The sequence below is a fragment of the Mobula birostris genome, chromosome 1, assembly GCF_030028105.1.
Source record: "Mobula birostris isolate sMobBir1 chromosome 1, sMobBir1.hap1, whole genome shotgun sequence".
Classification (NCBI taxonomy): domain Eukaryota; kingdom Metazoa; phylum Chordata; class Chondrichthyes; order Myliobatiformes; family Myliobatidae; genus Mobula; species Mobula birostris.
The window spans coordinates 7,076,387-7,089,752 of NC_092370.1; the positions used below are offsets into that span (position 1 = coordinate 7,076,387).

A 13,366-nucleotide genomic window follows, 5' to 3' on the forward strand; every position below is an offset into this window, starting at 1 on the left:
AGGCCTTGTGGCATCTTTTCCCTTGCCGTCATTTAGCTATTGCTTTTCCAGATAGCACAAATGAGATACTAATTCTAAAAACTAATTCTAAACTTATTATTGAAGGGTAGCATTTTGATCAGCACAAATAAAAACTCGCTGCTGTTCAATCAGTGCCTTGGGATATAAGACATAGTATGTTAGACAGGAGCTTGGATTAGATCGGGTATGATGAGCTGTAGAAGAGTCATCAACCTCAAATATCAATTCTTTTCTCAGTACAGATACTAACTACCTGACTTGCCAAATATTTCCAGCATTTTCTTACTTTGTTTTATTCCAAGTTTCCTGTACCTGCAAATTTGCTTCTTGATTATAGTTTGTAAATGATCCCTTTGAAGTCCTTGTTGATTGAAACGTCAAGCTTTTTCTGAACATATTAATCCTCTTTTTGTTCCTGTATCCCGCAGGCCATGGGACATCTTTTAAAGTGGACTGCAACACGTGCTCATGTTTTGCAGGGGTGCTGATCTGTTCAAACCGTCAGTGTTTGACTGAGTACAGTTCTCTAATTGATCGGACAATGTTCACAGGTCAGAATTTAATACAGTACTATGCAAAAGTCTGAGGCATGGTTGTACAGCTAGGGTGCCTAAGAGTTTAGCGCAGTTTGTTTGTTTGTTATGTGCCGTGTTGTATGATGTAGGCAATCGCGGTCTTTCCATGACCATGATTGTTCTTGGCAAATTTTTCTACAGAAGTGGTTTGCCATTGCTGCCTTCTGGGCGGTATCTTTACAAGATGGGTGACCCCAGCCGTTATCAATACTCTTCAGAGATTGTTTGCCTAGTATCAGTGGTTACATAACCAGGATGTGATGTGTACCAGCTGCTCACATGACCATCCAGCACCTGCTCCCATGGTTTCACGTGACCCAGATCAGGGGCTACACCTTGCCCAAGGGTGACCTGCAGGCCAGCAGAGGGAAGTAGTACTTTACATCTCCTTTGGTAGAGATGTATCTCCACCCCGTTACCTAATTTTTCACAGCACTGTAGCAATTTTATGTATTACGCTGTACTGCCTCAACAAAAAAACAAGAACAAGTTTCATGATGTATGTAAGTGATGATAAACCTGAATCTGATATGGGTCTCTGGTGTGGACTAAGAGTGGGAAGGGGGCTGATGGATGAGAATTATGTTTGGGAAAAGGGGAAGGGAGAGGGGAGGGAGAGGGGAGGGAGTGGGAAGCACCAGAGAGACATTTTGTAATCATCAATAAACCAATTCTTTGGAATCAAATGACCTTACCTGGTTTCTCAGGGTTGGGTGTGTCTGCACCCACACCACCACCTGCCCCTGGCACCCCTTCTCTACTACCTGTCTCACACCCCTTCCGCGGCACTCCACCCTCACTATTCCCAATATCCTATGCTCCCACCAGATTTATAAACTTGCTCTCCGCTCCATGTTGACAAATACAGTACTGTGCAAAAGTCTTAGGCTTTCTAGCTGTGTACAGTATATGTGCCTAAGACTTCTGAATAATGCTATATGTATAGCATGCTTTCTGAAAATGAAGGTTGTAGAACAAAATTCTTAATTACTCATACAGGGATCTCTTGGAGAAATTTAAATGCTGGATTCAAATCTTTCTAAGTTTGCACAGTGGAAGAAGCAACCAGCTTGATGCCAGCACACGTTACAGAATCAGGTTCAAGGTTAAGTTTCGGCCGAGACCCTTCGTCAGTCCTAGTGAAGGGTTTCAGTCTGAAACGTTGATGGTTTGCTCTTTTCCAAAGATGCTGCCTGACCTGCTGAGTTCCTCCAGTGTTTTGGGTGTATTCCTGCGGATCTCCAGCACCTGCAGACTGTCTCATGTCAACCATACAGACATATATAGCTAAACGAAACATTATTCCTCTGGGGCCAAGGCGCAAAACACAGACATACAGGCACACACAGCACATATAGTTACAATCCATACAGTCACACACAGCACATATAGTTACAATCCATACAGTCACACACAGCACATACAGTTACAATCCATACAGTCACACACAGTACATATAGTTACAATCCATACAGTCACACACAGCACATATAGTTACAATCCATACAGTCACACACAGCACATATAGTTACAATCCATACAGTCACACACAGCACATACAGTTACAATCCATACAGTCACACACAGCACATATAGTTACAATCCATACAGTCACACACAGTACATATAGTTACAATCCGGTACATACAGTCACAAAACAGTATCAACACAACTCCGTGAGTGACATGGCCTGAATATTGACATGTTGACATAAAGTGTGATGTGCCGGTTTATGTAAGACAAGATAGTATTACTGGCACTATTATAATAAAACAGACAATCATATAAAACAGCAGCAATAAGAGATGAAAAGAGACCAATGCAGGATGAGAGTTTGGGAGTGGGGGAGGAGGGGGCAGGGCATTCAGACAAGGTGTACAAGAGTGCTGGGTGGCAGCAGGGTGCAAGTTAAGTCCAGCAGCCTGGGAAAGAAGCTGTTACCCAGCCTGAAAGTTCTGATTCTTGTGCTGCGTTACCTTCTGCCTAACGGCAAGACGTCACAGAGATTGTGGGAAGGATGGGAGGGGTTTTTGGCATTGATGTCGGCGTTGCGTATGCAGTGCTTTTGATACATGTCCTGAATGGGGGATGGAGAGAGACCCCGGTGATGTTTGCTGCGGTCCTCACTATACATTGCAGGGTCTTGTGCTGCATTGCAATTTCATACCAGATGGTGGTGCATTCAGAGTCAGAGCACGGCACGCTGATGGGCCTGAGCACTAATAACTGAAATGAGATTCGCAGCACTGCTGTTTCTTCCAGAGTCTGTAATTTAAAAGCACTTGGTAAATCCAATGGATCATCATGATGTGTAAGGCAAAGTCTCCCCAATTCCAACCAGGATTCTTTAAATCATTGACATTTACTTACCAGCACATTTGCCAAAGGCAGGAATATTATCTTGTCTACCCCAATAAGAGCATTTTGTCCATTAACCTTCTTAACTCAAAGAAGTATAGTCCCAGTTTCTCTTGTCCTGCCAAAAGGAGCCATAAATAGAAGCTAGTTAAAGACATTTGCCTTGTTATATTTGCAAGTATTAAGCCACCAGGCTCGAGGACAGCTTCTATCCCAGTGTAATCAGACCCTTAGATGGACCTCTTCTATGATGAGGTGTATTCTCGGCCTCACAATCCACCTTGTTATAACCTTGCACTTTGGATCTTAAACTGGATATTTTAGACCCCAGTTCAAGATTTTAGCTAAGTTAACTTGCATGACTGAAAACTGGGTGATAGATTCTATGACAATGAACAGAAAGAAAATGCTAATCTATTTATTTTGTGCTGTGAATAAATGTGATTTTCACTATGAATATTCCCAAGTAAATTATTCATCCCTTGTCTTCTATAGGTCTACCATGTAATTGTGCTGACCAGTTTGTTCCCGTTTGTGCCCACAATGGACGTACTTACCCAAGTGCCTGTATCGCACGATGTGTTGGATTGCAGGATAGTCAGTTTGAATTTGGATCCTGTGCATCCAAAGACCCATGCATCTCTCATCGATGTTCCAAAAGTCAAAGGTGCCAATGTTTTTATGTTCAAATATATTTCACTCTTCAGAGAAAGTGGGTGTGGATCTTAACAGTTACAGATTGGTATGGGTTTATCATTTTGCACTGCCTGCCCATTATGAATAATATAGTTCTTTGTGCTCAGTATCAGCTACCAGACTTGTGCTTCATAATCGTCAGTCATCGGACTTATTGGTGCTAATGCTGCACTTTTCTGATCTGTTGTCATCAGCTAACTGGATGGCATTAGATTTATTAAACACATGTACATCGAAGCATTCAGTGGAATTTGTCATTTTAACGTCAACAACCAGCACGGTTTGAGGGTTGTGCTGGGGGCAGTCCACAGGTGTCGCCGTGCTTCCAGCGCCAGCGTAGCAATCGCACAATTTTCAGCACAACAACATACAAAAAGGCACACGCAACAGCAGCAGGACAAACACCTTCTTACCTCTTCTCCAGGCCAGGACACCATGATCTCCAGAATAGTTGCTCTCACAATATTACCTGGCTGTCCCAATGACACAGGTATCTGCAGTAATAAACAAATGAAGTCCCTCGATCTGGGCATGCAGGCACAAAGATTTAGTACCTCAGTTCTTTTCCGTGGGCCTAGCAACGCTGCGTATCACAGTCTGTAAACAGATAAGGAGTGCATTCTTCCTCACTTCTATTTTGCTTTGAAGTCAGTCAGAGCAACTTGACAATACTAGCCTCCTTCCTCCTTCGCTGTTTCATTCTTCAATTTATTTTTGACATTGTTAGGGAAAACATTAACATTCTCACATTATTCCTACTTCCCCTCACTCCCCCACCATCCCATCTTCTTTTCCTCCCCTAGATTCACCTATCACCCACCAGCTTGTGCTCCCCTCCTCCACCTTTTTATTTTAGCTTCTGCCCTATTACTTTCAAGTCTGATGAAGGGTCTTAGCCCAAAGTATTGATATTAATTTCCCTCTGCAGCAGTCACTTGAAAGCAAACCAAAACAGCTGAGAGAATGAGTATTGGAGTATTGAACACTGTATGATGCGCTTCCAAAATAATTAAGCTCCAAAATCTAAGAAGTACCATTTAAATAGCTTTGGTGTGCTCTTCGACCCAGAGTCTCCCAGGGAACTATGTCTGCGTGAAGTGCATCCAGCTGCAGCTCCTTGAAGACCGCGTTAGGGATCTGGAGCAGCAGATGGATGGCCTACGGCTTGTACGGGAGAGCGAGGATATAATTGATCAAAGTTACAGGGGAGTAGTCACACCGAAGTTGCAGGAGGTGAGTAGCTGGGTGACTGTCAGGAGAAATGGAAATAGGCAGTTAGAGCGGAGTACCCCTGTGGCCATTCCCCTCAAAAAAGAAGTATACCACTTTGGATGCTTTTGTGGGGGCTGACCTCCCAGGAGAATGCCACGGGGACTTGGTTACAGGCACCGAGCATGGGACCGTGGTGCAGAAAGGAAAGAGCGAGAACAAAGGAGTGGTAGTGATAGGGGACTCGATAGTGAGGGGAACAGACAGGAGATTTTGTAGACGCGAATGGGACACCCGGATAGTATGTCGCCTCCCAGGTACCAGGGTCAGGGACGTCTCAGATCGTGTCCATAACATTTTGGAGCGGGAGAGGGAGCCGCCAGTTGTCTTGATACGTATTGGTACCAATAACATAGGAAGGAAAAGCAATGAGGTCCTGAAACGAGAATTTAGAGAGCTAGGTAGAAAGCTGAGACACAGAACCTCCCAGGTAGTAATTTCTGGATTGCTACCTGTGCCACACACCAGTGAGGGTAGAAACAGGATGATTTGGCAGATAATTGCGTGGCTGAGAAGCTGGTGCAGGGGGCAGGGCTTCAGGTTCTTGGATAATTGGGATCTCTTCTGGGGGAGGTATGACCTGTTCAGAAGTGATGGATTGCACCCGAACCCGAGGGTTTAAACTAACTTGGCAGTGGGGTGGGAACTGGAGTGAAGGGACTCAGATTAGGACAGATGATAAAAAAGTAAAGATAGTGTGCAGTCAGACTGTCAGGAAGGGCAGGCAGGTGATGGGACTTAGTTGCAGCTATCAGGCTGAGTATCAATTCATTAGGGATGCAGAGTCAGAAAGGATAGCAAATATGATACTCAAGGTGTTGTATCTAAATGTGCGTAGTATGAGAAATAAGGTGGATGATCTTGTTGCAATATTACAGATTGCCAGGAATGATGTTGTGGCCATCACTGAATCGTGGCTGAAGGATGGTTGTAGTTGGGAGCTGAATGTCCAAGGTTACATGTTATATTGGGGGGATAGGAAGGTAGGCAGAGGGGGTGGTGTGGCTTTACTGGTAAAGAATGACATCAAGTCAGTAGAAAGATGTGACGTAGGATCGAAAGATGTTGAATTCTTGTGGGTTGAGTTAAGAAACTGCAAGGGTAAAAGGATGTTAATGACAGTTATATACAGGTCTCCCAACAGTGACTGGGAGGTTGCCCACAGGTTACAACAGGAAATAGAAAAGGCTAGTCAAAATGGCAATGTTATGGTAGTCATGGGAAATTTTCGGAAAATTAGGTTGGTAATGGATCTCAAGAGAGTGAGTTTGTTGAATGCCTAAGAGGTGGATTTTTAGAGCAGTTTGTCGTTGAGCCTACGAGGGGATCAGCTGTACTGGATTGGGTGTTATGTAATGAACCAGAGGCGATTAGGGAGCTTAAAGTAAAAGAACCCTTAGGAAAGAGTGATCACAATATGATAGTATTCAACATGAAATTTGATAGGGAGAAAGTAAAGTCTGATGTAGCTGTATTTCAGTGGAGTAAGGGAAATTACAGTGGTTTGAGAGAGGAGTTGGCCAAAGTAAATTGGAAGGAGCTGTTGGCAGGGATGTCAGCAGAGCAGCAATGATGTGCGTTTCTTGCAAAAATGAGGAAGGTGCAGGACATGTGTATTCCAAAAATGAAGAAATACTCAAATGGTAAAATAGTACAACCGTGGCTGACAAGGGAAGTCAAAGCTATTGTAAAAGCAAAACAAAAGGACATACAACAAAGCAAAAATTAGTGGGCAGATAAAGGATTGGGAAGTTTTTAAAACCTACAGAGAGCAACTAAAAAATCATTAGAAGGGAACAGATGAAATATGAAAGCAAGCTAACAAATAATATTGAAGTGGAATGTTTTTTCAAGTATGTTAGAAATAAAAGAGAGATGAGAGTGGATCTAGGACTGTTAGAAAATGAGACAGGAGAAATAATAATGGGGGACAGGAACATGGGTGATGAACTACAGTCTGTAAATGAGTATTTTACGTCAGTCTTCACTGTGGAAGACACTAGCAGTATGCCTGATGTGTGTGAAGGAAGAGAAGTTGGTGCAGTTAGTTACAATAGAGAAGGTGCTCAAAAAGCTGAAAGACCTAAAGGTACATAAGTCACCTGGACCAGAGGAACTGCACCCTAGGGTTCTGAAAGAGATAGTGTTAGAGATTGTGGTGGCACTAGAAGTGATCTTTCAAAAAAAATCATTGGACTCTGGCACAGTGCCAGAGGACTGGAAAATTGCAAATTTTACACCACTGTTAAAGAAATGAGAAAGGCAGCTGAAAGGAAATTATAGACCAGTTAGCCTGACCTCAATGGTTGGGAAGATGTTAGAGTCAATTGTGATGGAGGTGACGGAGTACTTGGTGACACAGGACAAGATAGGACAAAGTCAGCATGGTTTCCTTCAGGGAGAATCCTGCCTGATGAATCTGTTGGAATTCTTTGAGGAGATTACAAGTAGGATAGATAAAGGGAAAGCAATGGATGTTGAATATTTGGATTTTCAGAAGGCCTGTGACAAGGTGTCATGCATGAGGCTGCTTATCAAGTTAAGAGCCCATGGTATTATAGCAGGGATGTCAAACTACCGGCCCGCGGGATGACTTGGGGAGAAAAAAAGTATATTCACTACCATTTATTATGTATTTGTACGGGAGCCGCTCTCTCTCCCACCGCTGTCTGTGCCGCCTGCTGCGCCGGCAGCTTGTTGTGTGTACTTAGAAAACAATAGGCGGCTGTTAACCACCCGCTCTGCATAAGCACCTACCACCCTGCACTGAAGACCACTAGGGTCCCACTTACATCGTCAGACACAGTATAAAAACAGAGTACTCAGGTAGGTAACACCTGTAGCAAGGCTGAGACTGTTTGCTGCTGTGGTTCAAAATGCTTTCCAAGAAAAGAAAAGTTGACATCGAAGGTTGGATATTCAATGATAATTGGAAAGATCTTTTTTTCTTCTGTGAGGTCAACGGCAAACCTGTGTGTTTAATATGCTTGCAACAAGTGGCTGTGGCAAAAGAGTACAATATCAAACGACACTATGAGACATCACATGGAGAAAAATATTGCAAGTACGCAGGACGGCTCAGAACGCAAAAGGTAAATGAGCTTGAAGCAGCTCTGAAAAAACAGCAGTCAGTGTTCACCAAAAGTTGAGAGACTCATGATGGAGCTGTCAAAGCCAGCTATATTATTGCCAGCAAAATAGCTGCTGCGTCGAAGCCATACTCAGAGGGGGAGTTCATCAAAGCATACATGCTGACGGCAGCTGAGCTGGTGCCCTGAGAAGAGACAGGCTTTTGGTAATATCAGCTTGTCAAGAAATACTGTGGCAGAGAGAATCGGGGACCTTGCAGGAGATTTGAACAGTCAACTAAAAGACAAAGTGAAGTCATTTATTGCCTTCTCTATTGCAGTTGATGAGAGCACCAACGTGGCTGATGGAGCTCAATTGGGAATATTTTTTCGTGGTGTTGATGCATCTTTGACCGTCACCGAGGAGTTTGTGGAGATGGTGCTCATGACAAACACCACAACAGCAAACGACGTTTTCTCCAGCCTCGTCGAGGCCTTGGACAGACTGGGGGTTGACTGGAGTCACACTGTCAGCGTGGTCGTGAAAAAGGCAGGTGTTGTTGTGAAACTCAGAGAGAAAGTTCCAACAGAGAATCCAGAGCAGAAATTCTGGATTTTTTATTGTATTATACACCAAGAGATGTTATGTAGCAGGAGCCTGAAAATGGACAATGTCATGGATGTAGTAATCAAAACAGTTAATTTATTAGAGCCAAGGGCAATTTGACCATCAGCAAATTGACACTCTTTTGTCCGAAAATAATATTGGGCATGGCCTACCCTACCATACTGAAGTCCGCTGGTTGAGCAGAGGGGTTGTGCTCAAACGTTTTTTTCAATTACGTGCGGAAATTGGACTATTCATGAACGAGAAAGGGAAGTCAGTGGCAGAGTTGGATGACCCAGACTGGCTTCATGATCTGGCATTTTTGGTGGATATAACAGAGCACGTATATGTACTTAATGTTAACATGCAAGGCTGCAACAAACTTGTTACGGAATACTACGACAGCATTCTTGCCTTTCAAATTAAGTTAAGCCTGTGAGAGATGCAACTACCCTGGAGCAACCCAGCTCATTTCCCCTCTTTGCAGTCTGTGCGTGTCGCTGATGGGAATAATGACAACATGGACAGGTACAAGGACAAAATATCACAACTGAAAAGTGAGTTTCAGAGTCATTTCCAAGTCTTCACTCAGCTCGAGAAGGAATTCTCACTATTTTGCTCGCCGTTTGCTGTCAACGCAGCATCAGATGTGCTGGAGGAACTCCAAATGGAACTAATTGAAATTCAGTGTAACTCAGCTTGGAAATATAAATTTGAGACTGTGGGTCTGGACTCATTCTATCAATACCTGGGACTAATGTACCCCAAGATGACGGACTTTGTCTCAAAGAACCTTTGCATGTTTGGGACAACATATCTCTGTGAGCAGGCGTTCTCCATAATGAACATTAACAAATCCAAACTGCGCTCGCAGCTGACACACAGACATCTAAATGATATGAAAATCATAGCTGCCCAGAAACTGGTCCCTGATTTTGGCAGGCTGGTTAAAGCCAAGAGATGTCAGGTGTCTGGAAGCAGCAAGTGAAAAATGAGTGACACTGTTCAATGCACTGCGACATGTAAGCAAAATGCATTATGAAATATTGAGTGTCATAATATTGTGATTCATTTTCTGACTGTTCTATTATAGTAAATATGGTCACTTAAATAAAAATTCGAGGCTAACTGTGTTCAATGTCTGAGTTTGATTGCTGGAAGCAGGCTAATAAAAATTAGGTGCAATTGTGTAGCCTACATTTACAATTTGTTTCGTTAGGTCTACATTTGTGTCTGCTAATGTTCGATTTCAAATGGTTTATTAATGGAAAGGTTGTGGCTCCCAAAACAATCTTAGCCAAAATAGCATAGTTTTTTTTCTCTCTCATCACAGCTTTCTTGTAGCCTATGACTGTAAGTTAATACCAATCATAAAAATAAAGCAAAACACTTTGTAGTTATAGCAGAGACTGAGACACATGAGAGCAGGTTGAAAAAACAAAGGCAACGAAAGCTGTGGGAGCATGCGCGCACACAACTGATCCAGCCCGCATGAAGTCGCATTTTGCCCAATCCGGCCCGTGACCTAAAATGAGTTTGACACCCCTGTATTACAGGAAAGTTACTAACATGGTAACACAAGGATGATTCCAGGAATGAAAGGGTTATCATACGAGGAACATTTGATTGGTCTGGGTCTGTACTCGCTGGAATTCAGAAGGATGAGGGGCGATCTCATTGAAACCTATCGAATGTTGAAAGGCCTAGACAGAGTAGATGTGGAAAGGATGATTCCCATGGTGGGGGAGTCTAGGTTAAGAGGGCATAGCCGCAGGATAGAGGGGCGCTCTTTCAACACAGATATGCAGACATTTTTCTTTAGCCAGTGGGTGGTGAATTTGTGGAATTTGTTGCCACATACAGCTGTGGAGGCCAGGTTGTTGGGTGTATTTAAGGCAGAGATTGATAGGTTCTTGATTGGACATGGCATCAAAGGTTACAGGGAGAAGGCCAGGAACTGGGGTTGAGGAGGAGATTTAAAAAAAAAAAGGGATCAGCCATGATTGAATGGTGGAGCAGACTTGATGGGCCAAATGGCCTGATTATGTTCCTATGTCTTATGGTGTTATTGTCCGTTCAATCCTTTATTACGAAACCAGCAAAGACGAGTGACCTTATTGCTATAAAAAAACTAACAAAACCAAATTACTGATATAACAAAATTAACGAAATAACAAAGTTAGCAATCTCAACTATACAATAGTTCTGATTAGCGTAACTGAGCAAAGTTAGTGTTCCAACTATCTGTCAACAAAAAAAAATCACCCCCTTTCAGAACTAGACTACTCACCTAAGACGGAGTGAAGATGTAACTGTACTGTACTTATTTGCTCCAGCACACCTCCACCCACGTGACAAATTATCCATAATAAATGCACAATAGCAAATAAAATGTGGACAGAGGAAATAGATACATGTCTCATGTGTTCGTCCATCGTCGACGTCGAAGAGGACCTCGATACCATTATGATAGTGTCGAGACTAGCGCGTGATTTTGTTTTAAGTGAGGGGGAGTTGCGCAGTGTCAGCCTCACTCTCTCTTCCCAATTCCCATCTGGATCCAGTGGCAAGACAGAGTTGAGATGGCTGGAGATGGGACTAGGCGCAGTGGATGACCAGGACGTATTCTGTGTCTTGTCCTGCCCTACACGTTCCACGACGCTTGCAGAGACCGCCTTCTTGACCATTGGACCTTCCATAGGTCTCGTCCGCTCAATCCGCCGGAGTCTGTCTTCACATGCTGGGATAGACAACTCCCTATCTCACCGAGGGTTTGAAACCCGTCGGCTACCCTCACCTGGTTTAGCCGGCTTGTCGAGGCCGTTGCCTGGGGTGTGGCCGCTGTCGCATGCAAACAGCTACGGGGAGCTACAGGTGAGAGCTGAGTGCCAGGTGGGGACCAAAGCTGGACTAACCGCCTTGAAAAGGACACAACATGTTACCCCTCCCTGACACCCCTACACGTCTCATACACCCTTCATAGATGCTACTTGATCCAGTCCATAACACCAGGGCAGAATTAGGCCATATGGCCCGTCTGCTTTAACATTCTAACATTTTTTTTATCCCTCTCAACCCTATTTTCCTGCCTTCTTCCTGAACTGAAAGGTTGACTATTTTCGAAGTGGAGAGAAAATACAAAAACCTGAGGCGCAAAGGGACTTGGAAGTCCTTATGCAGGATTTGCAGGTTAATTTGCAGGTTGAGTCTGTGGTGAGGAAGACAAATTTGATGCTATCGTTCATTTTAAGAGGACTGGAACATAAAAACAAGGATGTAATGCTGAGACTTTATAAAGCACTGGTGAGGCCTCACTTCGAGTATTATGAGCAGTTTTGGGCACCTTATCTCAAAATGTGCTGAAATTGGAGAGGGTTCAAAGGAGATTCACGGAAATGATTCCAGGATTGAATGGTTGTTATAAGAAGAGCATCTGATGGCTCTGGGCTTCTATTCACTAAAATTCAGAATAATGAGTAGTGTCCTCATTGACACCTATCAAATGGAGAAAGGCGTTGAAAGAGTGGATGTGGAGAGGATGTTTTCTATGGTGGGAGAGTCTAAGACAAAAGGACACAGCCTCAGAATAGAGGGGCGTCTTTTAGAATTGAAATGAGGAGGAATTTCTTCAGCTCGAGAGTGGCAAGTCTGTGCAATTCTTTGCCACAGGCAGCTGTGGAGACCAAGTCTTCATGTACATTCAAGGCAGAGGTTGGTAGATTCTGGATTGGTCAGGGCATGAAGGGATACGGGGAGAAGGCAAGAGATTGGGACTGGGAGGAAAATTGGATCAACCATGATGAAATGGCAGAGCAGACTCGATGGGCCTAATGGCCTAATTCTGCTCCAATATCTTATGGTAACCTTTGACGCCCTTACTAATCAAGAACTTCTCAACTTCTGTTTAAAATGTACCCAGTGACTTGGTATACACACAGTGACCAACTGTTGCAATAAAGTCTATGGATTTGCCACTCTGGATAGAGAAATTGCTCCTCATCTGTTATAAAGAAACATCCTTGTATTCTGAGACTGTTCCCTCTGGTCCTAGAGTCCTCTGCGATAAGAAACATCCTCTGCATGCACACTATTATCTAGTTCTTTCAATATTCAGTTTGCTGAGTTCTCCCAACATTTTGCTCCAGACTTCCAGCATTTACTATGATTATTTGCTGTTCAGTTCTTTAGAAGATCCCCAAGTATTTAATAAAGCACTTTTGAAGGATGGCCATTTTTGGAAGAATTGAAAAAAAAATTGGGAATATGTTGCCACAATGACTTCATAATCTGTCCTGGCTGATCTTTGCTAAGATGCTGGAAAGATGGTCCTGCTCAGAAATGTGGAATTTCTTATGTATCTCAGACAGCCGATGTAAATATGGATTAATATTTCAGTTGAAAGCCATTATTTGCACTAGTTCACACTGATTCAGAGCTGACCTACAAAGATACCCCAGCTTAAGTGCTTACGTGTAGCAGTGGGGATTCATTCCTTGATCTTTTGATTTGGGAATGAGGGTTCAACTCTGCAGCTTGAAGTAGATGTGCAAATGATAATTGAAACTCTCTGTATATCCATCATTACTTCATTTCTCCAGGAGAATGAGCTGTCTTTGAAAATCCATGAAGAGGTCAAGCAGAACAACTGCTGTATAGTAACTGTAGTCTAATTTACAATGATAGAATGTAGACTATTATAGCCCTTTGGTCCACAATGTGCTCCCTTTTAACCCATTCAAAGATCAATCCAGCCCTTCCCTCCTACATACCCC

General features: G+C 43.3%; 1 protein-coding gene across 6 annotated transcripts in view; it reads left to right on the forward strand.

The window, feature by feature from the left end:
- The window catches only part of reck (reversion-inducing-cysteine-rich protein with kazal motifs), a 201,477-nt gene that overhangs the window by 154,186 nt on the left and 33,925 nt on the right, over nucleotides 1–13,366 (forward strand). For all 6 annotated transcript variants that reach the window (XM_072251980.1, XM_072252007.1, XM_072251989.1 and 3 more), the window contains 2 exons: nucleotides 450–572; nucleotides 3,450–3,621. In XM_072251980.1, the coding sequence (XP_072108081.1) occupies nucleotides 450–572; nucleotides 3,450–3,621 (295 nt within the window). The remainder of the gene's footprint in view (nucleotides 1–449; nucleotides 573–3,449; nucleotides 3,622–13,366) is intronic.